We start from the raw sequence: 27957 nt of genomic DNA on the forward strand, positions 1-27957 counted from the left end.
GGCTTTTCAAATTATACTATTTGTCAGGTTTGCTTGAAAAAAGGTTACGAATTTAATTTGTCCTTCCAAGGAGAAAAAATCTATGTTTTTACATTGAAATCTAAAGTTGGAGCGTTCATCAAAAAATTAAACATCTAAAAATAAAAGATTGAAAATGATTCATTTGAAGTATTCTCATTTAGGCCTATACTGAAAACAATGTTTTGTTGCTAACAATGGCATGGAATCAAACGTTATTAAGCCTCTGGTTATCGACACTTGTTAAGACTGTTGAAAGAGTTTAAAAAGTATTTTTTTCTAGAATTGGACATTACCAATTTAGATTGCATCCAAAACTCCTTTGCAATGCAAAAACAAAGTAAACTAACAAGCACCCTCTTTCAAATCTCAGGAAAAATTTGTCGATCTATTTTTTGACTAAGTTGTGGCTTGAATTTTCTGGAAAAAAGTTTCACACTTTTTGGCTTAGCCGAACGTTAGAGCGGAATATTCACCATTAGCCTATATGGCTTAGCAGTATCTGCACTCCTGCCGTTAATCTCCAAGTATATTACATGCGTGTCGGTGTTTTCAACGTTGATAAAATACCGTTCCAGCGTAAGTAACATTGAAACCGCCTATTGACAAATATCGAACGACGGCTAGACTTGCTTTGTAGCAGAGAGCAGTCGCACCCATCACATTGAATAAATACAGTATGTTCACTTTTTGGATTTGTTTCCAGCAGGCTACAAGTAGGAAAGTAGTAGGTTTTGAGTACGGATGGCTTGTTTTTAAATTAAACCTTTAAATGAATAGGCCTAAGTTATCACAAACCTATATTTTGCATTGTTTTTCCTTTTTAGGCTAACCGTAAAGGGTCGCGAAAAATTTTAGGAGATAAAAAGGAGTCGCGAGCAAAAAAGTTTGGAAAGCTCTGCACTAGGTGACAGCTGAATGGTGAGCTCTTTTTGAAGTGCGTTGCATACCTGTCGGACTTGTGAGTTCCATTGCAAAGTTTCCCCGGTTACCTTGGATGCACAGCAAAATCATTTTGCAGCTAAGTATTTGAGATCATAACTAGACTGCATGCAAAAAATCGCAATTTGTTTCATAAAAAAACGCACCATGGCAAACAAAGGGTTAAAATCAACATATGCTTCATCACAAACACATTGTTAAGGCCTAAAAGCTATCAGATTATGGCTTATTGTTTTAACAAAGTAAACGGTTTACACTTTACAGCAATAAGGCCATAACTATAGCCTACACAAAGATGAAATTGTAGCTGCCATAAAAGCCTTCTCGTGCAATTGTTTGTTGTTTAAAGGCATACTAAATGAAATATTCAAACGGAAATTAAGCATTAAAATGCGTAAACTGAACATTCAAGAAATACATTTCAAAAAAAATTACCAAAAAAAATTTGTTTTCAATGGCACTGGCGAGGCCCAAAGTCTAATGTTTCATTCATTTTTAATTTTTTCAAAATGACCAAAAAGTGGAAACACTGCTCGAGAATACGTCACTATCGACAGCAATAACAAAGGCCACGTTACCACATTTGATGTTTTGAGCAAACTGTCTGATGTTTTGATGTTGAAATCTGATGTTTTGATGTAGGTAGCCTACATACATATATACATACATAGCCTACAGTTAAATCGCCCGCAGTAACAACAATTGCTCGATCAGCTGATTGCTAGTCTATAGTGACGTAGACTGTACAGTCGCACGCTTCGCTGCTCACGCCCATTCCCGTTTTGAAAGCTCTAACAAAAGCACTCGCGGAATGCTGATCAGACCGCAATGGGGCAAAATTTTATTGAAAATTGTTTTATGGTAGCATATTAAACACAAAGAACGTGTACGATTGCCAAGTCAGGTTTTTTCTTTAGTAGCTATCCCTTTAAGACTCTTTTTTATTTCAGATTTTTCCAATCGGTAGGTGCAACATCTAACAATTGTTGGATGATAATGGTCAAGCAGTCCACTCCAGGAATTCTCACTTTTTTGTAAATCAATATAAAATACACAATAGGTCCGCATAACATGAACACAGCTGCATACAAGATGATTATGTCAGGATTGTCAACCAACGGAGCTATCACGAGATATGCAGCTATCACTACAGTGATGACAGGAATGACTAATGGAACCTAAAAATAAAACAGCGCATTGAATGTTTCACCTTTTTAATTCCAGTTTCATAAAATAACAAAACTTACAAAGATGTTAAAACTATAAAATAATTCAACATTTCCACAATGTTAGTATTCTTAAAAAAATATCAAATGCTAAAAAATGAATAAACCTATAAACTTTAGGCATTGGCCAAATTGGAAAAAAATGCAGTAACAGGCTCAACCGTTACCATAGATTTATTAAACCATAGTGTCCAACAGAACTGTGCAATCATTTTTACTGATGCATGTTTGTCATGTCAATGCGCTTTGTCAGCCTGCATTGTGAGAGAACGACCAAATAATTCTCACCGGGGCGGAAAAATCTCGCTAGTGACAAATTGAAGGTTAAAACGAAGCAAAGAAGTGAAGTAAATTTCAAAATGGACTTTTTCTTATCCCCTTTTCGCCATCAATACTATAGAAAGTGTAAGACAGTACGATTTTGGAAAGGCAAAAATCTAAAACCCCTCAAAATTAATAACACACTGAGAAGTTAATTGTAGGCCTATTGGCCTACTTTGAACAATCTCGGCATGTCGGGATTTGTAAATCTTAGGACGATGACTCCGGCAAAAACCAACCCATAGAAAAGCCAAGCGGTAAAACTGAAAGCGTTTACTAGGGTATCAAAGTTGTTTGGAATGAGAAACACCAAAGTCAAGCCACAAGTTAGTATCAAAGATGGACCCGGAGTGACAAACGTCACTGTTGCCATGGATAAAATCTGAAAATACATCACAATTGTCAGAAGACTTTATAGGCTGGAAACATAATCCACTACTATTTTTAAACGGACTACATCTTAGCCTAAAACTTTTAAATACTCGCATACATTAAGGATTACTTGTTTGTTTTGCTGGCAGTAATTCAAAGCATACCTTTGGAAAGTGCCCCCTTCTCGCAGCAACAAATGGTAACCGACCTCCAGTCAGGTATGACCCATTCATAGACCCCAGCGTAGATAGACAAACAGCCACAGACATTAGCCACCCAGCTTCACCCAATACTCTGTAGCCCCAGGTTACTGCAACTGCGTCAGATTCCAGCATAGCTTGTGGGGTAAGCACTGTCAATGATTGAAACTTATTAACCTCATTAAAAACATTACAGAATATGATCAAAAGTGGGCAGTAGCACGCTACTTTTGTAATCTCGTTGTTTTGTTTTGGATATGGAACAGCTTTGTCTGACGCAAATAAATAATAATACCGCTACCAGCGTGCTACTTCTTTGATGACGATGCCGCTAGCGGCGCTACATTTTTGTTAGCGTTATTGTTATTAACGCTGGGGACGCTACTTTTTTCCCGAATGCAGCGGTAGCGGAGAGGCGCTACATTTGCTTCAGTCGTACTTCCGCTACCTGCCACTTTCCAATTTTAAGTGAAAAAAATGAATCGTATTTAGAGATTCTTTATGGAAACACTGGAGAATAAAAATAAACTTTCACCTAGAACTTGTTTTTCAAAACGATGTTGAAATGTTGTCAGGAAATGTGGTAGCCTACTGAATGATGATATCATTTGTTGTCAAAGTCAGTTTGAAAAACTAGCCGAAAGGTCAGTTTCACAAACTAGCCTACTTGCATAGAGCTTTCCAGTGCTAGTTTAGAACAAAAGTAGCGGTAGCATGCCCAATTTCAACGACTGAAGCGGTAGCGCCGCTTTTTTGGCGTACTGTAGTGGTAGCGCGCTACATTCAAAGTAGTTTGTGCCTACCTCTGAATGCGCCAAAAGAGCGGCGCTACAGCTATCGGTCGATGAAATTTGACGCGCTACCGCTACTTCTACGCGCTACTTTCAAAGTAGTTTGTGCCTCACTTCTGGATATAATAATTTTGTTAAAACATCAAAAAAATACATATTAACAACGACGAATGGCCGCACTTACGATCAATTAAATCAAATAAGCCTAATAAAAACGTACATTAAAAGCTAAGGAAGAGCTATTGGTTGAACATTGCTTTGCTGTAATTCAAGCCTCAAACACACAGACAAATTTTTTTTTAAAGCTTTTCACAATGAAGGAACAGGGTTTTTTAAGAAATGTAGGTTGTATACTTGTATAGGAGACTAAGATCAGTCTTTTTTATCTTTTATTTACGTCAGGGCGCAAATGTAACCTACTGCAGACCTCTGATTTCTTTTTTCTTGTATACTAAGTTATATTCTTCTTGAATTGATTGTACGTTTTTATGACGTAAGCCTCATAATTGTAGGACTATTATCTTTAAAGTATTGTATGCTCAATGCGATAAGCCGAAAGAGAAAGAAAAAAAAAGTTGTAAAACAATAAGCCTTAGCCTTTAATGTATAATTTCAAATTATGAAAACACCACACAACCTTTGGTTAAAAAAAGATTGGATCTGACTTCAACAAAATATCACACCATGTAATAAACTGACTACCCAGCAAAACGAAACTAAAAGCATACTAAACTCATACAGTCTGAAAACAGCAAAATGTTAATAAGAACTGGCACACACTAACTTTAAAAATAAAACAATTTTTTTTAAAATAATTTTTCAATCTCCTTGGGGCGCACCCAGCAATTTTCCATGGGGCACCAGTGCGCCGGTTAAGAGAAGCTGACATAGATAACGAGAAGAAGATTGCATTGTGCGATAGGTCAACGTTTAATCGCCAGGAAAAATTTTACAACTAAAGAACACAACTCTCCACCAAACAGAAGTTTACACCACTCGACGCAGAATTGCTCACTGAAGTCCAGAAAGATAGCAAAACTTGTGAAACAGTTCTAATGAAAAACACACAGCGAAGAAAACTGCCACAAAAGTATAAAGGTATTAGTTATAAATTCAAAACCAACCAAATGTCTATTTGGCGAGAAACTATTGCGTTTACGGTTGGTTAAACAAATTGTGGTTTGATCCTTTTGAACTTGAGCGGTTTAGTTTAGTCGCGGTTTTTGTATTATTGGTTTTTGTTAATTGTTGTAAATTGGTGTCGGCGTACGCACTTATATGGTGTCATTCGCAATTTAATCATTGAATAATTCCCAGCGACAGCGTCGTCTGTTCAACTGAGTTATTGTGAATGTGATCATTAAATGTATTGCTTGCTTTTGGTTTTGCATGTTTGGTCGTAAATATGGACCCATTAGTCTAATGCAAATAAATAATAAATAAACTCAATTATAAGCCTTCTAGCAAGTTTGCAGTGTTACCCTACCTGAAAAATAGCCGATGTTGACAAGTAAATAAAAGGTCGTCACCAGGGGAACAGAAATCAATATTGCTAGTGGGACAGTCCTTTTTGAATTCTTCACTTCTTCCGAGATGTAGTTCAAGTTATTCCAGCCATCAAATGCCCAAAGTCCCTGATAGAAGGCCAAGCCAATTTGTGTGAAACCAAGACCAGCTAGATCTTCTGCTTTGAAAGCGTGTTGTAGGTTGTTGAGACCGACAGGATCTGCAAGTCCTAAACGCACCATACCACCTACAATGATGATGCCCATTCCAATGAATTTCGCTATAGCTAAAATGCTTTGAACTTTTGTAGCGGCTTTGACATTGACGTACGATACAACATGTAGGAAGATAACACCAACAGCGGCAGCACACTAAAATAAAAAGATTATCATAATAGTTAAAAAAGACAAAGTTTTTGTTGTTTTGCAAACGTACATAGAGCCTTTAAACGTAATATTTATGAGGTTATTATGCTACATAGCCTACTATAGGGTGCATATTCTACGTGCTGCATATCCGAGTGGTGAGTGCCGTGGTTCGAAGTTCGATAGGGCGCCTGTTCGACACCGCTCAAGAGCATGTGATTGTGTCTTTGACAAGACACTTAAATTAGGCATGCCGTCGATTGCGGAGTGGTCGCCCTCGACTATAGTCCTCGATTTCTCTCATTATGAGACTAATTATGAGTTATGAGTATAGACTAATTATGAGTATAGACTAATTATAATAATGAATTCTAATTATGAGACCCTCTTAGGGCAATGGCCTGATATAGAATGTCTTGAAAATAAATTTGGTTTCTATTTGTTTTGTCATGGTCTTGTATTGAAAGAAAAAGATTTGCTTGATCTTGCCATTGAAATCAACACGAAACGCATTGCAACTTTTTTGAGAATAGATCCGTCAACGATCCAACGTAGGCTATTTGGCATCAGTTTTTAGTCATAGGCTTTGTCAAAAATACTGCCAAGTTAATTTCAATTGTTTATTTGAAAATTTTAAACGTTTATCCATCGCACTTGGGGTAAATGCAAGATTCAACAATTAATCTTTCGGTCACAAAACGGGAAGTTCCGCATTGAGACCTAGTTGACAAGAAGTTTAGGTTCAACTTCTCGTAGAGATTGTAGGCAGCATTTAAATACAATAGGTTTCCCTAATGGACAGGTGATTATATAGAGTAGACTTAGATAGAAGAGGCAAATCAGTTTGACGCTTACACAGTTATCAAATTTTGTTTTGAATAATACAATTTTGGTGCAACAAAAATAAGGGAGTTTTGGGAGTTTTCGAGAGTGGGAAATCCAAAAATGAAGCCCGTTTTCCTTTATCAAGTCTGATATTTTCACTGCGGCCATCCGCGTGTGATGGCTGCAGTCAAAAAAACAAATTTGACACGGGAAAATGGACCCCATTTTCAAACTTAGCGACCCAAACTTACCCTAAAAACAATGTTGTTGTTCATGCACCAAAAAGTTGATTTCAATTTGATTTCAAAGTTGAAGCAAATCGTTAACCTGTGTAGATTCAAATGGAAAAAGCAGATCGGTTTGACGCATACACGGTTGTCAAATTTTGGCTTAAATAACCGAATTGCCGTCTGCTTGGCGCTGCGGAAGCTATTGGCTTAGGACTTAAGCACTGCCACAAGTAGCTTTGATTGCTGAAATTTCGAAACGTGATTGATAAATTCTGGGATCGTTCCGGTAACAAAATATATTCTACTTTCACCACTGTATGCAAAGACAGTAGGTCTACATTCTGGGACGAGCAACTCCACTGTTAATTAGAAGGGTCAATTGCCAATTTGATATTTTTTTCGCTTGGCTGCTGGCTTGCCTTCAACTAAAAACCTTAAATTACTTTAAAACCAACTTCACCTCTCTTATATAACTCATAAAAAGTACATTGTTTGTAAATCATAAAAAAACGTTACCATTTTAGAACTGCGGATAAGCCAAAAGCGGATGTGGTTTCGCATCCCTATGATCTACAATCCCTAGATTAACTCTTTAGTGCCTGATGTGGCAGTTTCCTGGCATTTATCGTTCACATAAACATGCTTGATCAAGTAAAACACACTTAAACACGCATTGAAATCACTAGTTTATAAACTTAAATGCTACTCGCTGACACATGTACTTTAGTTCTTGATAAAACTTCCTATTTGTGATGTGTCCTCAAAACTAGACATTGGGTAACGTGCTCGAGACCGCTCAAGATGTTACATGCATTAGAATACAGTGCCATAAAAGAAGTTTTATGACAAGATTTAACTTTTACAATGACAAAATTTATCGAAATAAATAAGTTAGAAGTTATCCATTTATGTAAACAGTTGTTGTGTAAGGCTAAAGTACCGTAATTTTTTCATTGTAAAACTACATTGGTAAAGCTTTTATTTGTTTATAAACGCTATAAAAAAGAAACAGCATGAAACTTATGTCAACATTTAAAGCATTTCTCTTTGTGAACACAGATAAACACAATTCAGCTAAGCAGAGCATTTGTTTACATAATAGTTGATAAAGCAATCTGAAGCACCTATGACACATACATACATAACTGACACTTGGACAGCATAAACCAGGATTTTCTCTTGCACCCAGGCATTTCACCACTGATTGCATTCTCTACCATCTACATTGGCTAGTGGTAAAATCTGTCCTATCAGATTCCAAGGAACATGTTATACGGATAGTGATTTGTAGTCTACTCATTGTCGTTGCTGCGAACACTTCATTTCTGTATGAAATTTGTAAATGGTCTTCCTTGTTTTATAAGTCTATTTCTTAACTTCAATATTATTATGTCTTCCTTGTTTTATAAGTCTATTTTTTAACTTCAATATTATTATGTAGGCCTATAGCCTATGTTGCAGTTTGTTTTTGTGATAATTTTTAAGTTCAGTCGTTCCCACATTGCTTCAACAATTGGCACTCCAGTTCCTTTAGGAATGAGGAGACGACTGATTTTTTCAACCAATTCATCTAGGCTACTTGTTTCAAGTATCAGGTTTGGTGGCCGAGGCTAAATATATTCATCGATACACATACCATGAAAACTCCTACACATGCACGGCCTAAACCATTACGGTTTTGCAACCTTTTTTTTTCGTTGGTTTTGTTGTTGCATTTCATTTCCACAATATCGTTTCTTTTGCGTTCCAACTAAGAAAAATAAATTGAATTAAATTGATCTTTGAGAAAGATGCGGTGTTGTTGACACATCAAAACAATTCGATATCACTTTGGATAGTAGAGCATCCACTCATCAAGCATATCACTATATCCACAGTGAAATCTTACAATGATGTTGTGCCTCCGATTTGCTTGCATACATAACATGCATGTAAAATGGTAACATTGCACAAGTAAAAAAATATTTTTAAATACCCATTCCTTGTGCGATATTTGTTCCGATAAAGAGCAAGCATCATGTCATCCTTGTCCACTCCCATGAGCTTGTTATATTCAGCTTCAATGTGGTTGAATCTCACAATAGTTTGACCACATCCATATTCGTTTTCTGTCCAACCAGCTGCGTACGTTCACCGCTTTTTTAAATAACACACAAAATCCATTTCACCTTTCCTTTCTTTTTCAGGTCCACTTCTTTTGATATAGGGCACTTTCTGGTCATATTTCTGCGTGTGATTGCAACAGCATAAATATTTGTAGATGTAGCTTTATCATCAATTCTCGCAAACAAAATATATTTCTCTCAAAAACGCTTTATGCTTGTTTCATTGAAAATAATCAATCAACCAAATCATTACAGATTCACTTTTTTCAAACTTTGCTTCATGCACATCATCTGAAGGAGGAGGAAGTGGTCTACCTCTTTCTGATAAAAAATTATGTTCAAACAAATCAAATAATGCACGAAACTCTTAACAAAAAAATTTTGTTTGTCGTAAGCCAATCTCCGTGACCACTTTCAGGCATGCTTTTAAGTGTTTTGCCAAAGATACAGTCGTATACTCTTGAGCGGTGTTGAACCGGCGCCCTTTCGAGTGTCGTTCCAGGGCTCTTGCCACTCGGCAATGCAGCTGACATTACAAATAAGGATTCCAAGTAAAACTTCTTTTATGGCACTGTATTCTAATGCATGTAGCATCTTGAGCTGTCTCGAGCACGTTACCCAATGTCTAGTTTTGAGGACACATCACAAATAGGAAGTTTCATCAAGAACTAAACCACATGTGTCAGCGAGTAGCATTTAAGTTTGTAAACTAACGATTTCAAGGTATGTTTGATACAAAGTTATGCGAAAAGCTTAAAGTCAATGCCATGCTGATCCAAAACACCAAAAAAAACAGCTCCACGTCATTTCTCAGAAAAGAGTACAAATTTCAATAACGGATGAAGGAAAGTGAAGATCTTTCAATTCAAAAAGTATCCATTTTTGAGGACTAAAGGGTCAAAGTTCTTTTGTATGTCTTTAACACTGCAGTGTTTAGACTTAAATCCAAGCATGATTTTGAGGCGTGCAACGTTTAGCTCAATGTTTATTTTCCCACATTCAGGCAATTTTGAACTACCGTAACTCGGTAAGGATTTTAAAAAAGCTAAAGTAACATTATAAAATAGAATAAGTCGTTGCTTACTTTTACAACTAAATCCGGTGGTTTGCAATCTCCAACATAAAATGGCGCTACTAAATATGATCCGAAAGTAACAGCTGTTGCTGCATTTCCAGCGTTTCTTGATATAAGAGCAGAAGTCCAAACAAATGTGAAAGCCACAACAGGAAAATATGATTTGTGCAAATAGGCATATTCTCCACCAGATTCGTGAATAGCTGACGCGAGCTCGCAGTAACAAAGTGCCCCCATTCCAGCAATGATCCCACAAGATGCCCACAGAACTAAACTCATACCAACACTGCTATTAGTTCCAGCTAAGACTCCCACTGGAGAAGCAAAAATACCAGATCCAACCATTGTCCCAGCAATTACAGCGATACTTCCAAGAAGACCAATTTTCTTTTTTAATTCAAAGCCTTTCTCCTCACCTTGAGAATCAACATCACTCTCAGTGATGGTAGGAGCTACTGGATGTTCAGTTTTATCAACAACTGATGATGCAACAACATTTGATCGCCGCGACATGCTGCTTAGGATTGATAAACACGTATTCACGACTTCAACCTAGCATTGTGTCTGCATTTACGAAAGAGCTGCAATTTAAAGTTCTTTTCAACTCTCTCGCAATCTTTGTTGTTCTTTAGCAAACATCACGTTTCAATTATTGCCATCACCACATTGGTCAAAAGAGTTGTAGTATTGCAAAGAGCCGTTTGCACGCTGTTTACCGAAGCAGCGTAACTTATTGTAAACAATAGGTATAAAGCGAAGTTTAACCCTATTTCCTGTGACGTTTTTTGGTCAGTTGACCTGCGGACACTAGCACTTTGAGCTCGTGTAACTCAAAAACTACGCAAAATTTATCAATCAAATTTTCACATGGTGCAGATAATTTATCTGACAACACAGCATCGAAAATTTTTTGCAATTTGTTCAACAGCACAACTTGAAAAATCAAATTATTTGATGGTTGGTTGTATTTTTTGTTCGACTTGAGAAATCGCTTCTTAATTACAGCACTTGATAGTTGAGTGTGATCGGCCAATTTTATTGTGTTCGATTTTAATCTTTTATGCGTTGACATTGTCCACGCTTCATGCAATGAAACCGTAATTGGCGTCCGACCTGCGTTTGCTTATTGTTATGCTGGAGGCATTGTGAAAATCTTTTGCTTTGTCTCAACATTTGCAGAGAATGAGATCGTTATTTTTGAACCACATGTTATAGTCTACACGTTTTCTAACGTACTGTCATCACTTGATATCAGCATTAAATCAAGCAATGAGCTTTAGTAAACATTTTATTTGTGTCAATTGTGTTTAGTTCAGTTTTCTTTTCAAACTCACACTGTCCAATCTGGTTATATCACAAAACACTTTGTATTTTGAAGTACTATAGCGGTTGAACACAGAACAGTAAAGTAATGATGTCACATGCCATTTGAACAACAACCTATGCAAAGGCAGTTACTTGTTTCGATAGGAGTACTCCAAAAACAAAAAGCGTCTCAAACTCCTGACTGATAAACTATGTCACGATGCTTTACAAAAGTGATATGTTTCCATACTTACCAACTATGATTACTTTCCTTCGAATGGAATAATTTTGCAAACAGTTTTGATAAAGTGTAGTGATAATAATATTTTAGTTAAATCGTATTGGTAGGCTATAGAAGAGGTCGTTTGTACATTGCCAAATGGAAGATCCGTTTTATGTAACAAACTCAAAGTTGTGGCATAACGATACAAAAAATAAAAACATTTAGCAAGGTATTTAATCGTGCAAAAAAATGCTATTTTAGGGTGATTGCTATTGTCGTACAAAACAAAATCACTAAAGTTTTTTTTTTACTTTTTCCTTCTGCCAAATTGACGGTTATTGATATTTTAAAAATGCGCGTTTGTGTTTGAATGATTGAAATGGCTTTTTTATGTTGGCAACTTCAATTAGATTTGCAAGATATCATTGTAGTACATTTCTTTCTAATTTGTTGGACGTGCATTTTGTGGCAAGCTATTTCTTACGCAGTAGAAGATCTCTTTCTCTTCAAATTTTGAAATAGCATTTTAGATTTAGTTTGCGGTTGACGGCGTTACTGCAAAAGTCAATCTTTTGTAATTGATACACACCTAAAAACAAAAGGCGCGCAAACTGCTGCTGGCTGATAGACTACGCACAAACAACATAAATAAGATGGTTTTCCGATTCAAAGACCCAGTAAACCAATTTTGTTTTATACTGGTTCAAACGTCTGCAGACGTTGAACCAATGACAAAAAGTGATCTGCTGATTTGAAACAAAGTGATTGCTGTTCCCAATGTGTAAACATTGCAATGGGTAAGCTCACACTGAAGTTGTTTTGTGTAAAGTCTTGCTTGCGAAAAAGTCGAGGTAAAAACACAAAAATGAAGTAGCCTATATTTGCAAAGTATTACATTCTTAAAGCTTTGGTAGAGAGTTTGCTTTGTTGAACCATAGAGAAATAAAACATAGTAACTTTAGCGGGTTTAACATACTTTATTTCACACAAAATATAACATAATTAAAATAAAATAAACTCAAACGTTTTCGACACGTACGTGTGTCCTCATCAGGAATTAAATCTGCAATACATAAAATGAAAAATCGTAAGATAAATTTGACGATGCACTGTATTACTGTAACTGTAACGACACTCTGGACTCAAAAGTCCAGAGTGTCGTTCAGTTTGTGCTTTGAGTCCAGAGTGTCGTTACAGTGCAAAGTCAAATTTATCTTACAATTTTTCATTTTATGTATTGCAGATTTAATTCCTGATGAGGACACACGTACGTGTCGAAAACGTTTGAGTTTATTTTATTTTAATTATGTTATATTTTGTGTGAAATAAAGTATGTTAAACCCGCTAAAGTTACTATGTTTTATTTCTCTATGGTATTAGATTCTTGAACAAGCCATAATTTAAAAAAAAATAGTTTGAACAGCTTCCATCTGATAGAAACTATATAATTGATAACATCGCGAAGGATCAAATAGCTCACTATATTAGTCCGTTTGTTTTATGAAATAAATTGAGTTTTGTCAAGAAATTTTTTGCTGCTCCTTGTTATAAGTTAGAAACAAAATGTATTGGCCATAGAAAACAATGTAAAATGACATCTTTTTCAGTATGGCTTATAAATAAAATATAACTACAGTATGCTCTCTGATAATTTCAAAGAAACTCAAATGTAATTAAAAGATTAATCAAAGCACAAGCAACTCAAAACTCGAGTTTGCAAATAAAAGGCGGAATCATTACGGTTGAATGCTTTACAACAAAGCCAACTCATGAGATATCAGCGTCGCAGTTCTACGCACAGCGGCGCTCAGTAGGCGAACTCTATTAACCCGTATAATTGGAAAACAAAAAAACTAACTAGTAGCAAGCTAAAAAATATATTAGAGTATGTTATGAAAAACGTGTCATATCTCTAAAACTAATTGACCATAGCAACGTCATTTAAAGCGGAATAAATGCTTGAATAACTTTTAGAAAAAGTCAAAAAATTTTAAAGATGTTGATCGCGCAGTTATTTAGTGATATTGCTTTGAAAAGTACCAAGCCCCCACCTCTCTCTCCTCCCCACAGGGCAAACGGTTAAATGATCTGATGAAGTATGCCAAATAATAGGCTATGCCTAGACTGGGTTTACAAATGCTATCATCCTTGCTTGGTAAAAATCTTAACAAAAATTGAAGCTTTTTGCGTTTTTCAATAAGCTGATTTTTGGTCTCCCATAAATGTTTATGTGCTTAGTCTACATTCAGGCAATTTTGAGCTAACTCAGTAATGATTTTAAAAAAGCTAAAGCAACATTATAAAGTAGAATAAATTGTTACTTACTTTTACAACTAAATCCGGTGGTTTGCAATCTCCAACATAAAATGGCGCTACTAAATATGATCCAAAAGTAACAGCTGTTGCTGCATTTCCAGCATTTTTTGATATAAGTGCAGAAGTCCAAGCAAATGTGAAAGCCACAACAGGAAAATATGATTTGTGCAAATAGGTATAGTCTCCACCAGATTCGTGGATAGCTGATGCGAGCTCGCAGTAACAAAGTGCCCCCATTCCAGCAATGATCCCACAAGATGCCCACAGAACTAAACTCATACCAACACTGCTATTAGTTCCAGCTAAGACTCCCACTGGAGAAGCAAAGATACCAGATCCAACCATTATCCCAGAAATTACAGCGATACTTCCAAGAAGACCAATTTTCTTTTTTAATTCAAAGCCTTTCTCCTCACCTTGAGAATCAACATCACTCTCAGTGATGGTAGAAGCTACTGGATGTTCAGTTTTATCAACAACTGATTGTTGTGCAACAATACTTGATCGCCGCGACATGCTGCTTAGGATTGATAAACACGTATTCACGACTTCAACCTAGCATTGTGTCTGCATTCATGCAAGAGCTGCAATTTAAAGTTCTTTTCAACTCTCTCGCAATCTTTGTTGTTCTTTAGCAAACATCACGTTTCAATTATTACCATCACCACATTTGTCAAAAGAGTTGTATTATTGCAAAGAGCCATTTGCACGCTGTTTACCGAAGCAATAAATTGTTAGTATCTCTTGCACACCGCGGTAACCTACAACACATAGACTGGAGTAAAGTATAGGTGAGCCTAAGTAAGGAGGGTTGGTGCGAAAGCTGTACCAACTGCCAGTTTATCAGCTAGTTAGTGTCAGTCTGGCACAGGCTGGTGTAATGCGTGTAGATGAGAGGCGGCGCTAGTAAAACAGACTTCCACTGCCGTTGGCTTGCTAGTTAGTGAAAGGAGCAACTCGTATGCATAAGCTTCCTCCGTCAATACAGAGTCTCTCCACCACCAAGACTCGTACACTGCGATGCATAGTAGCTGAGAACCATTTGGCCCCAGGCTAAACTATACTTGATCTAGGAGAAGGTTACTTTGATTTTGAAACCCAGATATAATGAGATTGTTTGAAAGACAGCTTCAGTATAATCACATCAATGATTTCAATGTAATCATATTACAGATAGCCAGCAACTAAACTGGCACCCCCACCTAATTACTTGGATGAGGAGGGCATGTGGTATCCCAGCAGGAGTAAAAAAACTGCTAAAAGGCGGAAAAGCCCATTAAGAGTCAAGGCCATCCACAACCAGTAGGAGTTGCGCCCACAAGTAAAAAATTCAGCAACTGAAAAACACCATGAAAAGTTTAACAAACCAGACCTCATGCCGCATCACTCGTCGCGCAGATTATCTCAAGTTCTGCAATCAAGAACTCGGGAAACACTACAATTGGAGGCATTGGAATGCTGCTAAGTCCCATGGCGCTCAGGACCATACACAATGTAGCATCCATATATTCAAGAATTCTTAATAATGTAACACTTCATAGAAACCCAGCAACGACTATTCTGAATTGCTACAGCCCAACCAATGCATCCCCAAACAATGAAACTGAAGATTTCTATGAAACCTTGAGCAATACGATAGACGAAAATCCAGCTCACGATGTAACTATTGTTGCTGGTGATTTCGATGCAAAAATTTTCCCAGAACACATAAATTGTTATACGTAAGAGACCAACGAAAATAGACAATGCTCTCTTGATATTCTCTATTATAGCCATTAACACCAGATTTTAAAAGAAAATAAGTAAAATTCAAACTTTCACTTATCCAAATGGCTACAAAGCTCAACTAGATTACATTCTTATTAATAAAAATGGAAAAACCGTGCTATAGACTGCGAATCTTACCACATCACCCTCCCATATAATGCTGACCATCGAATGGTCACAGCAAAAATTCGCTTGAGTTTTCGAACACACAGACAGTCGAAAAAGAAAACAAAATTAAGCTGGACTGCCATAAACGACTTGAAAATCAGAGAAAAATTTAGAGAAGTACAAAACAGCTATGAAGTTGGATGCTTTGGATAATGAACAATGTGCTCATTTTATTTATGAGTCAATGACAAAAGCACCTCACAAAGCCGCTGAAGATGTACTACCTAAAATTATAATAACAAGAAAGAATGCACCATGGAAAAATGAAGAGATAATCTCCAAAAGAAAACATGTGAAGCAAGCATACGAAACAACCAAAGCAAACTCGAAACAATACAATGATGTTATAATAAAAGCAAAAAAATAAGCAACAAAAATGTACAAGCAAAAGCAAGAACCATATACCAAACGAAAAATTACTCATATTCAAAGTGCAGCATGTTAAAAATAAGTAATACTAGCATAGCATGCCGTTAATGAAATAAGTTACTACAGTATAAAACAACAAAAAAGAAAAATTGAATAACAACAATCACAAAGATAAACTCACCCAATGGTCTGACCACTTCAGTAAAGTCTTGAGCGAAAACCAAATTATCAAGATGACAAACCAATAACAACAATACATACGCAAATTCCCATTCATGAAAATCCATTCACCATCAGTGAACTTTATCATCCGTTCAGTCGATGTTGACTCTCGGTCACTCTATAGATCTTTTTCATCTACGTCTCTCCATTCTCCGCAACCTACTTCAGCTCTTCTATGATCGTCCCGCTGTCATTCGTCATTGTATCAAGCCATTTTGTTTTGGGACGACCTTTTCCTCTTTCTCCGCTGACCAATCCAAACAAGGTACCTTTTTCCAATGATGTGCTTCTCATTATGTGGCCAAAATATGAAAGTGTCTGTTTGACTATTCGAGCTTCTAGGGATATGTCGGGTTTAATTTGGTTCAAAATCTGTTTATTTGTCACTTTTTCTGTGCAAGAAACACGCAGAGTATCCTTCTCCAACACCATAATTCATAAGCGTCAATCCTTTTCTTGTCTGCTTTGTTCATGTTCATGTTTCGCATCCGTAAGTTGTAATTGGGGAAATATACTTTTGATCAACTTCTGTTTTGTTTCCAGTTTGACATCTCTGTTCTTCCAAGCTCTACTCATTCCTACCAACGCATTTCTTCCGAGCGTGATTCTTCTCTTTGTCTCTGGTGAATTATTATAGTCTCAGCTTATTTTTGATCCTAAAAAGTCCGTTAGGCTACTCTTTCAATTTCTTTGTTGTCGATCTTGATGTTTGTGATATCCGCCTTTTAAGTTATCATAATATTTGTTTTTTGATGTTGAGCTTTACAGTTTACACCAACCTTTTCGGTTTCCTTTTTCCCTTAAAAATGATGTCTTCAAGATATTGTAAGTTCTCGGCTAAAAGAGCGGTGTCATATGCGTACCTTTAAATTATTAATAATGTAATCTTACATTAATTGTGTTTTGTTGAAATCGCCCCTCGCTAAAATTACTTGCTGGATTCGCTGCTGCTTTAGGCTCAAGCCAAATGAATGTAGCCTAGAAGTTATTCCAAGAACCTCTTTGGAATTAATAAAAATCCCCAGCGGTAAGTATGTTATGATTTTTCAAAGTTTAAGATATATAACTGAAATATTTATAAACACTGAAATACGTTTACTTTTGACTCACTAAACGCAACTGCACAATAATTAAAATCTGATTTAGACAAATGTTTTTTAACAACTTTGTTCTTCACTTTTACCACGATTTTCTTCACTTCGCCGACCAAAGTTTTTCCACAACTAACGTTTTGAGATTGTTAAACAGGCTGACTCAGTGCATTCGTTCTATGATAAATTGGCCTAAAACCAAGCTACGAGTTCTCTTTCATAACAGTGCAACCCATTAGTCACTTGATACGACATTACTGTATACAAAGTGATCGCTGCAAATTTTTTTTCATTTTTCCGGAATTCTTTGCGACCCCCATGACATGACCTTCGCGACCCCCAGGTTGAGAAACGTTGTTATAAATTGTGTTATTGTAGAAAGAAAACATGGTTAGACGTTATTGGCTTAACAAATGCCAAATGCTCAGAAAATTAATCACAAGATACTGTACAAGGCATAAAAGATTAAACATTCCCATTTTCAGGAGGAACAGAAGTTCATCGTATACCCCAGAATAGACATCCCGCCTGGCCCCAAATGGCAAAGCGGAACAAACATTTTATTTTGAAATTATGCTATCAAATTATTCATGGCGAAACGAAAAATATGATATGGTAAGTTATGTAAAGATACTAGACTTACAGTGTAATGATTGCCACTTTAAACAATGTTCGCATCATGGATATAGCGAAAGTTATACGGGAATTTGGAAAAGTGTTCCGCTTTGCCCAACTTTTTATACAAATGCTGTGTCAAAGTCAGAACGTATAGGGGAATGTTGCAATTGAAAATAAACATGTTCGATAGAGAACTAGATTGGTGTAACCATTGTTTTCGACGGTTGATGTAAACCCAGGTTTGTTTTATATTCAGGTCATGTGTTACTAAATTTTGCTTCCAATCATTTTAATCCATCGCCACTGCATTATGTTGATTAAGCACTTTCGATTGCCATTCAGGCACTGAAAAATTCTACAGTGTTTTGTTCATTCCAAATTGCATAAGCTGCGTTTATCCCTCACATGTAGCATTGCCACAAAGTGACGTCACATAACTTTCTCGTGACAGGCATGAGTTGTGGATTACCACAGCAACGTAGCCCAAGTATATAAATGGATAGTTAGCAAGCTACTTCACTCAAAACATACAACATAGCTTTAAGAACGAGACCACTGTAAAACGAACCGTTAGTGTGAAGACAATTCTACGAATATACTGTATATACATTCCTCCTTTGCGTTTGTTAATTTAAAGATAAGTTTAGAAAAAAAGTGCTTTAGGAAACATGTCTGAATGGTTTCATAGCATAATGTGCGGATATATGAAAAATAGGCTCAATTCACAAACAGAAGAAATGCTTGCTCAGGAGGAAATAGTTTCACCAACAGCTGTTTTGCACCTGCACAATTCAATCACATTTGCAGAAGCTTCTAATACTATTAACAGCAGAAATGACAGCGATGATTTACTGAAAGTGGAAATAATCACCAAAAAGGACCAAACTAGGTGGAACATAATATGGAACAAAAAAATTAAATCGGCTGGAACGGATCATTATTATTGGACTGCCTGGAATCCAGTACCCGGGTCCTCCAACGAGTACAGTTACATTTTTGGAACAAAAATGAAAGCACGATCTGAAAACGAAGATAACTACTGGTACGTTTTTGGTTCTGAACATGAAGTAGGATTGAAAGAAGACATACGAATACAAAACGTGTCTAGTTCTGATGAACGAATATTTGAAGCGGCCACATCGATAAAATCAGGACTACCGGTACCCATTTTGAAACATGCAAGTACAGGTCTTTATGTTCGTTTTAAAAAAAAAGAAAGGATTAAAACTGATTTTAAACGAAAATAAAGCCACTTCTTTCTTAGTACAACCTAAAATATCTTAAAACTGTCATTAACAGAAAATGGGCAACAGTTCCCGAAAAACGATTTATAACCGTCTACAACAAATGTTTTTGCGCAACCAATCACCAAAGTTCTTTGACAAAACCACATTGTGCCTCCTCTTTCGTGCCCACGTTTATATCACATCTACTGTAGATAGCAAAACTTCTACAATATATTCTTAGCTTTATGACCGGCCAATGAGCTTTCATCATGAAAAATCTGATTTTTATATTTAGATTTTTTACTTGCCAAATATTGAATAATACGTTGTTACTGTTAAAGTGCAAGGTTATACAGATAAAAACAGATTTTTGAAATGAAATGCAGTAGGCTACTGTTGTATTTATAAGTTGTTTCTTACATTGGAAAAGATTTCGTTGAAATGCAAAGTTATACACACAAAATTTCAATTCGCATATTCGACATCTATGCAACATCTTTCAACTATGTAACATTGTTTTCGTTTTTGTGCTGTAACGTTGCTACTATATGGTCAAGTTATGTAAGTGAAACTTACTTTCTTACCAGTACCAGCTTAGCACATTGTAACACCTTGTTTTTGTACTTGCAGGCTCTTTTGTAATGATACTTGATGCTTTGTTTATATTACTTGAAAATCAACAGCCTTTTCATTAATGCTTCCGTATTTATCCATTTTTGGAGTTCGGTTTTATAACATAATTTGTACTGTCCAATTGGTCATAATTGGTACATTATGTGAATATTTTTATATTTGTAAAACTATCATCAAGCAGCTTACGCTTGTTGACCGTGGAGTGTGCAGTGTGCACTGTGCAGGGCACAGCCAAAATACTGATTTTGAACATTTTTCACTAGTTCGTACTTTCTAACTGCTTGTTTTTCCGCTCTTTTCTTATGCATGTGACAAACTTATGTTATCGTATTGTATGCGTGTTTGCGCCAGCAATAATAAATTATTCTTGTTCAACTTCATCAGTAATTGTACGTTAAAAACTGGTAACTATGTAGTTTTTGTTATTTTATTCAACAAAATGTTAGTGATTCAAATTGCACTGCCATTGCAAAAATCTTGCGGTATCATATTTTAAATTGCAGTGTAATCTAATGTTGCCTTAAACTGCTAGCATAGCCGTACTCGACCAAACAATTTGGAAAGGCAAAACAAAAAAATTCTCAAATTGGGTAATTCTATCGAAATTTCCTAAATATACATAGAAACAGTTACCGTCTGAAAGTGAGCACACGCATACTATTATAATTGCAATCAAGGCCACTGTAAAACTGGCTGCTGTGCCCTGGTCTTTTGAAACTCTGCACTTTACGTTGGCGCATGCAGTCCTTTGTTCAGTACAAACTCCCATTGTTTAGAGTCTACTTTTAAATTCAAAAGAATAGTTCCGCTTAGTTTGAAAGAGTTTTCATGTTGCTTTTCAAAAATGTTAATTGATACCAAGTTGGTTTTAAAAAGGTTTTTCAATATTTATTATGACTAAAATAAACGCTTCTATTTCGGAAAGGAGTGCAGGTAAATTTAGGTTTTCAATCTTTATGAAAAAGTAATAAACGAATTTTCAGCTGAACACAAAGTAGCAAAAATTGTGGTTCATGTTTTTTCGGCTTTTTTACTACAATATTGCTATTGTGAGCAGATTCTTGAAGGTTGACAATTAACTTCGTATCTGTGGTTGCACTTATTTCTATCCTTTTATTAACCTAAGTTGTAGCTTACTAACAATTAATGAATCATGTTAAACTTTGCATATTACTAAAACGTAAAGAGATGATTTAACGTTTTTGATTTTTTTTTATGTAAATATTTCATCAGTATGTTCATTCAATAACTGCCCAAACGACACAATACAGCACGGGATTTCCCAGACAGCAAATCAGTCATTTTTTTACATTAATTCAACGTCTGCAGACGCTGAATGTGAAAAGAGTGGCCGATTTGCTGTCTGGGTTGCATCGTAAAATTGGCAATGACCTTGCGGTGTAAATAAACGAATTTAAGATTTTAAAGCAACTGTGTCATGTTGATTTGGGCCCCTTTATAAATGGTTTGCTAATATGCGAGATAATTTCATATATCATGACTGCCTAATTTGGATACTAGCCTACATAGGCTATAAAATTAACAAGATTTTTTTTATTTTTATCACTATATAAAAACAAATAATACACTTGAATATAAGTATGCCAAGTGAAAAGTCTACATTTGGTTACATAATTTGTGCAACTTGCAACTTTTTTAACAACAGTAGAGCAGTTGCCCCTCTTACCCCATTGGCTCGTACCTCAATGACTACTAATTTGTCCAATATAGTTTGCTGTTCATTAGGCTACTGTATATCAAAGCTGAAGAAGAAGCGAACATTGTTTTGACCCACAAACTTCTTGAAACCGAAAATGTAACATTTGCTCCACCCAGCGGATCTTTATCCAAAGAACTACTCTTGGACTGCAGAGTTCGATTGATTAATTGTTGCGTTGTGTTGTGCAATGCAGTGACAATGCTATGCAAATGTTGAGAAATCCTCGTATGCAAATCCTTGTATGCGACAAAAAATTGTAAAAAAGTTTATAACTCAGCCAACACGTAAATATTTGTAAACACTGTTCAGTTTGCTTTAGTATTAGATATCATCGGACTAAGGAAATAGTGCAGCTCGAGTCACTCTAGGCAAGTTACATGCACTTGGGCTTTGGTACAATGATCTTAAAAGTCAAGATTTTAGATTAAACTGCAGCAGCGATCTGCACTTTGAATGATAAGTAGGTTAAGTCATCTGGGTTTGAGGAAAATGCTTTCAACTGCTATATGATTTCTGTTCCTCAAGGGATGTAGATTGTAGATACCAGAAAGCTAAAGCCAGCCATCCTAACTTACTTCTCCTTAAAAAAATAATGTTAACATTCCTAACGCTTTCTTTTAATAACGTTTTATTCAAGTGTAACAAGACTCGAAAGCGGTAGGCTATTTATTTGAACACTCCTGCGTGTTTTTCAGATTCAAGATAACATCGAAAAGCTTAAAGGTTATAAATATAGTTCTGTCTCAATATATGACAATTTTACGTTTTATGAAAATTTTGTTACCACTTCAAAATAAATAGTGAAGCTTGATGTACGACGTTGAAACAAGAACAGTTTTAATGTATGATTGTGCACTATCAAGGCAGTGGAGAAAATGGGGAGCAAAAGACACCCTTCTGAGCACTGTAAACGAAAACGCCGAAACGGCCTCGACTTATTCTTAAACTTGAAATCGCTAACAATCGGCAGTTGCTCGCTTTGAACCGACTGGAGACAATGAGGGGAAGGAAACGAATGTTTTCCCGATGTTTGAATTTGTTGATGAATATTTAAGCTAGCTACTGCACCAAGCAGTGGGATGGCGCAACGAATAAGGCGTTGGCTTTCTGATTATGTAAACCTGGTTCGATTGCCGGCTTCAGCTGGTTGTTGACAACACCGCTCACCTCTACCCAGGGTGTAATAAATTGGGTAGGCATAATTGCTGCAGGAAAGGCGGCCGAGAGAAAGGAACTGGCCACTCTACTCTCCTTAATGCCGAAGGCTTAGTACAATGAGAACCTTATCTTCTCATACCCGACATTTGAATCAAGTGTGGGACCACCTTTTAGCGAACCATTGGCTGTGACAGTCAAAAGCATAAACAAGACATAGGCCCATAACCTGAAGTCGTTAGGCTTCTGTAAAAATATTCCGTTTATTTGCAAGCTGATCCACCAGATACATTACATGAACTTCGTGTAGCTCCACAACGGCATTTTCTAACCATATATTAGAGATATTAAAACATGACATCACCACATTTTATCTGTTCATGTAGACGTAGAGTCCTTGTAGTGGTGACTGATCAATCAACACGTGTTTACAGCATCAAGATTTTAGCAGTCACACGTTTATTCAAATGAGAACACACTAAAACAAAATTGTCACTTGTTTTTGCACACAATAATATATACAAGCTAATATAACTATGTTGGCATACAAGTACGACAGAAGGTTGGCAAAGTGCAAGCATGAAAATCTAAAACTTCTGAAAAAAAGTACGTTATTTCAACAAACAGCAAAACTGAAAAATTTGAAACAAACAACAATTCATTTTCAATAAACAAATATACGAAGTTTGGATAATTAATTGATATGTTGTAAGCTTATTGTGTTTTTAGTGTAATAACACAAGCACAATTGTCAGCTCCCTGACGAATACAACTTCAAAGAGCGACCGTTCAGTTGCCAATACTTTGTACATAGCTGCTTGGTGTGCAATTAACTGCTTTAATTAATTTTGGGGACTAATTGGGACATTTCATTGACTGCAACACAGCATACCTTATAAATTACATGTATACTCTATATTGCCTACACGTATTTATTGAAACATAAAAATAATGTTTATTATCCACACATAGGTTTTACTACTTTTTCGGAAATAAAAGTAATAGAGATGTGAAAGTAGGCCTATGAAAGACCAATGAGTATTATTAACAATAAATAAATAAACAAAGAATAAATAATAAACAATGGAATGCTAATGAATGTTGCCGAAATAAATTTATACTAAATTCTTGTTTATACAATGTAGTTCATACTTTGTTTTTGTTGCTATTCAAGAGTTTTTATTATCATTATTATTATTATTTATTTGCGTCAGACAAAGCTGTCCATATCCAAAACAAAATAACGTAATAATACACACACTGCAAATGCACAAAGGTTACATAGAGCCACTTTGGATGTCGTCAGTTTAAGAGTTTACTAAGTATTTACTGTATTGCTACAAATTTACATAGCCTACAATGAGCGTTTGAAGAGTTGAAAGTATTCAGAACGATAAAAACAATCAGATGACTTCAGGTCGGATATAAAGCGATTTGAGGAGTGTATATGCAACGGTTGATAAACGAAAGCATGTTTTTCCTCAATAAAGCATCAAACGTTGTTATTGATTACTTGATATTCACGGGCAGTGACATAACGAGGCAAATTGTGCAATATTGTAAAAGAATCATTGTAAGCAACACGTAATCGTTTTATACTGGAAGATCTAAACTTGTTCCACATCTGGGATGCGTAAAACGACATACAACAAGAACGAAATACAATGTTTTTTACAGCGGGTGAGCATTTAGCAAAATGAGATTTTGCATTGTTTGCAGCACTGTACAGAGAGCGTAGTAGACTATTGTCAGTAGGCTACTTCTAATGTTTAGCCTATTCCCACAATATCCGGATACAAGACATACGTCATCGCCACAATACAAATGAAAGCTGGTTAGAATTTCCACATTTTTAACTCATTGTTGTGATGTTTAGTATAAGATAGCTGTGTGATGCTATGATGAAAGCCAACCGGGACTATTAAAAGTTCCAACTTGAAAAATATTACTTATAATAATAATAATAACATGTTTTATTTTGTGCTAACTGTCAAATCGTAAAATTCAACTTTTGCGTTTTCCAATGCCAACATCCCGGCTTGTGTTTATGTTTTGCAAATGACATTGATTTTTAATCAACGATTTATTTTATTACAACATCCAGTAGCGTAGCGCCTGAAGGCACGGGGCACAGGGGTCTCAATTATGTTTAAAATTAGGGATAGAATAATAATTAATTAGGGTATGTATCATAGGCGTAGCCAGGGGGGCGAAAGGGGCCATGCCCCCCCCCCCCAATTTTCAAAGCTTGGATTACAAAGTTGAACCCTTTGTTGAAAATATAATAAAATTGGTAGAAATTTATATCGTTTTCCACGACATCTGGCTATTAACGCCCCCACGACTTGTTTTAAACACACAGAAAGACACCAATAAATTTTGCAAATCGTAAATCGCGCAAAGTTAACGCGATTTAACTAATCTGTGGAAGCAATTTCAGAATCGCTTACTCTGTTAGGTTTTTGTGTAGCTGAGTTTTTGGTGTTCTTTAATTTTAGCCACAGTTTTTGCCCGTTCGTGTGTAAGAGCTACCTTTAACAAGTTAATAGCTGTTTATCTGCTAATAAATTTCATACAAATATTACCCTAAAAGTGTTTCCAGAAAGCGCTATAATCCATTATTTTAGTGTAATATTTGCAAAATTTTTCCGGGGGAGCATGCCCTCGGACCCCCCTAGAATACACGTGCCTTTGGCACGCTCTAACCCTCCACCAGTTTTATTGTTTCCCTTACTCAACCCACCAGGATACGCCACTGCACATCAGGTGGCGATGTCTTTAATCAAATACTTTGTCGGTCTCTTTGATCCATCAAATATTTGGCTCCCCTAAAAAAATCTTTTCTGGCTACACCACTGGTATGTATCTTTTGAATCTGAAAACGGGTAGTTCAATTTAGCAAATGGTGTGATATTTTGTAGGTCAAAGGTAAATTTTTTTCAGCCAAAGGTTGTGCTGTGAGTTTTTATAATTTGAAATTATTACGATATGAAAATCTTTCTTTGCTGTAATTTTTTTTGCTTTCCTTTTCAACTTATCGTATTAAGCATAAACTAGCCTACTTTGAAGATAAGGCAATTATGAGGTCTATGTAATAAAAATTTGCAAGCAATGCAAAAAAAATACCGGAATACTAAAAATATTTCGCGCACGCTTTGCTCACCCGGTGCGCCGCCTCATTTTCAAAGGTCTGCAGGTGCGCCCTGGCGTGAAAAAGGGAAACACTGTTGCATACGTTTGCAAATAGGCTAAGTTAGAAAGGTAAAAATTGCAAGATTTTATTACAAATGCGTTTATTGGATAATGGGTAAATTTCGAATTTTATGTCGGCATGGACATAAAATTTTCTAAAAGCATACTAAATTTTCATGTCAAGAAATATTTTTGCTTCTGGAATGCCCCTCGAATCAATTGATTCACGCTCAGGGCCTCTGAGAGAAATTTTCACTACGGGTACGAAGAGTCATTCCGGGCCCCCCTCTCACTCCGGGCTTATTTGTCTTGGGCAAAAAGTGTGATGTTTGCTTAGGCGTATTGCACACCATACAGTACAACATTTTACTGCAGAATTGGACATCTGTGCTTAATAATAGTATTCAGGCTGCAATAAAACTATTATTTAGTGTTTTGTGCATATCATGTGATCTGTCCCTCGCCAATTTGTGTAATGTGTATCCTGCATTGAACTCGTGTGTCAGTTGTTGATGGTGCTGTTGAGAGGTGTCGCTTGTAGGCTACAACTTTAATGTAAAATTTTCAAATTCATTTCACTTAGATGTAGCCTACAGTTATTCCTGATGAGGACACTATGTGGTGTCGAAAACGTTGGATTTAGTAGTTTTTTTCTTATTCTTTTTGTGTGTTTAATAAAAGATGTTAAATCTGTTAACGATAGCCTGCTGAGTGTTAGGTGTACTGTATATATCTGGTAGGCTACAACAAGTCAAGCTCTCTACCAAAGCTCAAACATAACATCTTGTCAAAACATAATTAAATTAATCATCTGGCCAATTAACTTTTGCATTCACCACATGCTTAGCAGAGGTGAACAAAGTCACTTTTTTTTTTTATTCCGATTGCGCTCTTGTTCCGACAGTATTCACTCCGGCTCCTGCTCCGAAATTCATTTTGAAGTGAAATAAGCGTGAAACTACCGTTTTCAAATAGTTTTTAAAAAACATAAAAAGCCCAAAAATACCTTTTAATAAAAAAAACCTAGCGGGTTGGGCTTTTTAAGAAAAGCCCGGGTTTTTCTCAACCCTGCTTTTGCTACACTATGCCTCCGCCCCGGACAGGAGAATAACTATAACCAACTTTTATGATTTAATTTAAGGTGCTTTTAACAAAGCATTTTGCACGTAAAGCATTAAATCACAACTTTGGGCCCCTAATTTGCGTGCAATGCATTCAATTAGGCCTACCTTTCCGGGCCGTTTTTCTACATTACGGGCCCCCTCAAGACTAAAGAATAACAACTTTTATGCTTGAATTTAGTCGTTTAGGATGATTTTAACCAAACAATTTTGCGCGTAAACTATAAAATCACAATTTTGGGCCCTCCAAAATCACAGTCCTGGGCCCTCAAGGGTACGCCGTACCCTCCGTACCCCCTCTCATAGGCCTTGTTCACGCTACGCCACTGACAACACCTGTTTACACTGACAACACCTGTCTTTTACTTGTTTGTTCTTAGCTTTGTTCTATGTTCTTAATAAAGTAGCTTGCTGGCTGGTCATTTATATACATTCCTGTAGCAATCCACAACTCATGTCGTCATAGTGAGGGGAAATCTTACGTCATCTCATCGCGTTCCTGGCACCATCTTTGTTTGATGAAAACTCTGTAAAGTACTATTCCTGTTTATTGTATTCACAACCTCAAAAGAACAAAGCTATTCATGCTGTCAATGCCTTGAATACCAAAAAGGGAAAACAAAACGTTTCGTGAATCGTGCAGTGATATTTCACGGCCTACACTGGCCAGGTTACAATGAATGACAAACAAAAAGAAAATTGAACAATTTTCAGGAATTTTTGTGTCTCTGCGTTTTAGTAAAAATAAAATAATAAGAAAAGTAATCTGGAAAAAAGTTCGCAAAAACTAAGAAGAGACATTGCGTTTGTTATAAGCTTAGAGTCGTCATTGGTAATTTCGTTTCAATTGAAACA

At 36.2% G+C, this 27957-nt stretch overlaps 2 protein-coding genes across 2 annotated transcripts; both read right to left on the reverse strand.

Annotated features, from left to right (window-relative positions):
• Nucleotides 1-1083: 1083 nt before the first annotated feature.
• On the reverse strand, nt 1084-14360 carry LOC145779838 (b(0,+)-type amino acid transporter 1-like). Its single transcript, XM_082591494.1, has 5 exons — nt 13830-14360; nt 5357-5747; nt 3044-3231; nt 2683-2889; nt 1084-2138 (listed from the first exon to the last, which is right to left on the reverse strand). The coding sequence occupies exons 1-5, from the start codon at nt 14334-14336 to the stop codon at nt 1902-1904; spliced, it is 1530 nt and encodes a 509-aa protein (XP_082447620.1). The 5' UTR covers nt 14337-14360; the 3' UTR covers nt 1084-1901.
• On the reverse strand, nt 8513-10489 carry LOC145779633 (putative L-type amino acid transporter 1-like protein MLAS). Its single transcript, XM_082591269.1, has 4 exons — nt 9986-10489; nt 8965-9022; nt 8772-8916; nt 8513-8546 (listed from the first exon to the last, which is right to left on the reverse strand). The coding sequence occupies exons 1-4, from the start codon at nt 10487-10489 to the stop codon at nt 8513-8515; spliced, it is 741 nt and encodes a 246-aa protein (XP_082447395.1).
• Nucleotides 14361-27957: the final 13597 nt, after the last annotated feature.

This window comes from Aplidium turbinatum, chromosome 11, assembly GCF_918807975.1.
Source record: "Aplidium turbinatum chromosome 11, kaAplTurb1.1, whole genome shotgun sequence".
Taxonomy (NCBI): Eukaryota; Metazoa; Chordata; class Ascidiacea; order Aplousobranchia; family Polyclinidae; genus Aplidium; species Aplidium turbinatum.

Excerpts from the sequence above, each read along its gene's own strand:
- LOC145779633 (XM_082591269.1), bottom strand. The coding sequence starts at position 10,489 with ATGTCGCGGCGATCAAATGTTGTTGCATCATCAGTTGTTGATAAAACT. Across the intron at positions 9,023-9,985 it reads CACCGGATTTAGTTGTAAAA|AAATATGACCAGAAAGTGCC; the intron begins GTAAGCAACGAC and ends AATCACACGCAG. Across the intron at positions 8,917-8,964 it reads ACCTGAAAAAGAAAGGAAAG|CTGGTTGGACAGAAAACGAA; the intron begins GTGAAATGGATT and ends GAACGTACGCAG.
- LOC145779838 (XM_082591494.1), bottom strand. The coding sequence starts at position 14,336 with ATGTCGCGGCGATCAAGTATTGTTGCACAACAATCAGTTGTTGATAAA. Across the intron at positions 2,890-3,043 it reads GAAGGGGGCACTTTCCAAAG|ATTTTATCCATGGCAACAGT; the intron begins GTATGCTTTGAA and ends ATGTATTTTCAG. Across the intron at positions 2,139-2,682 it reads ACATGCCGAGATTGTTCAAA|GTTCCATTAGTCATTCCTGT; the intron begins GTAGGCCAATAG and ends TTTTATTTTTAG.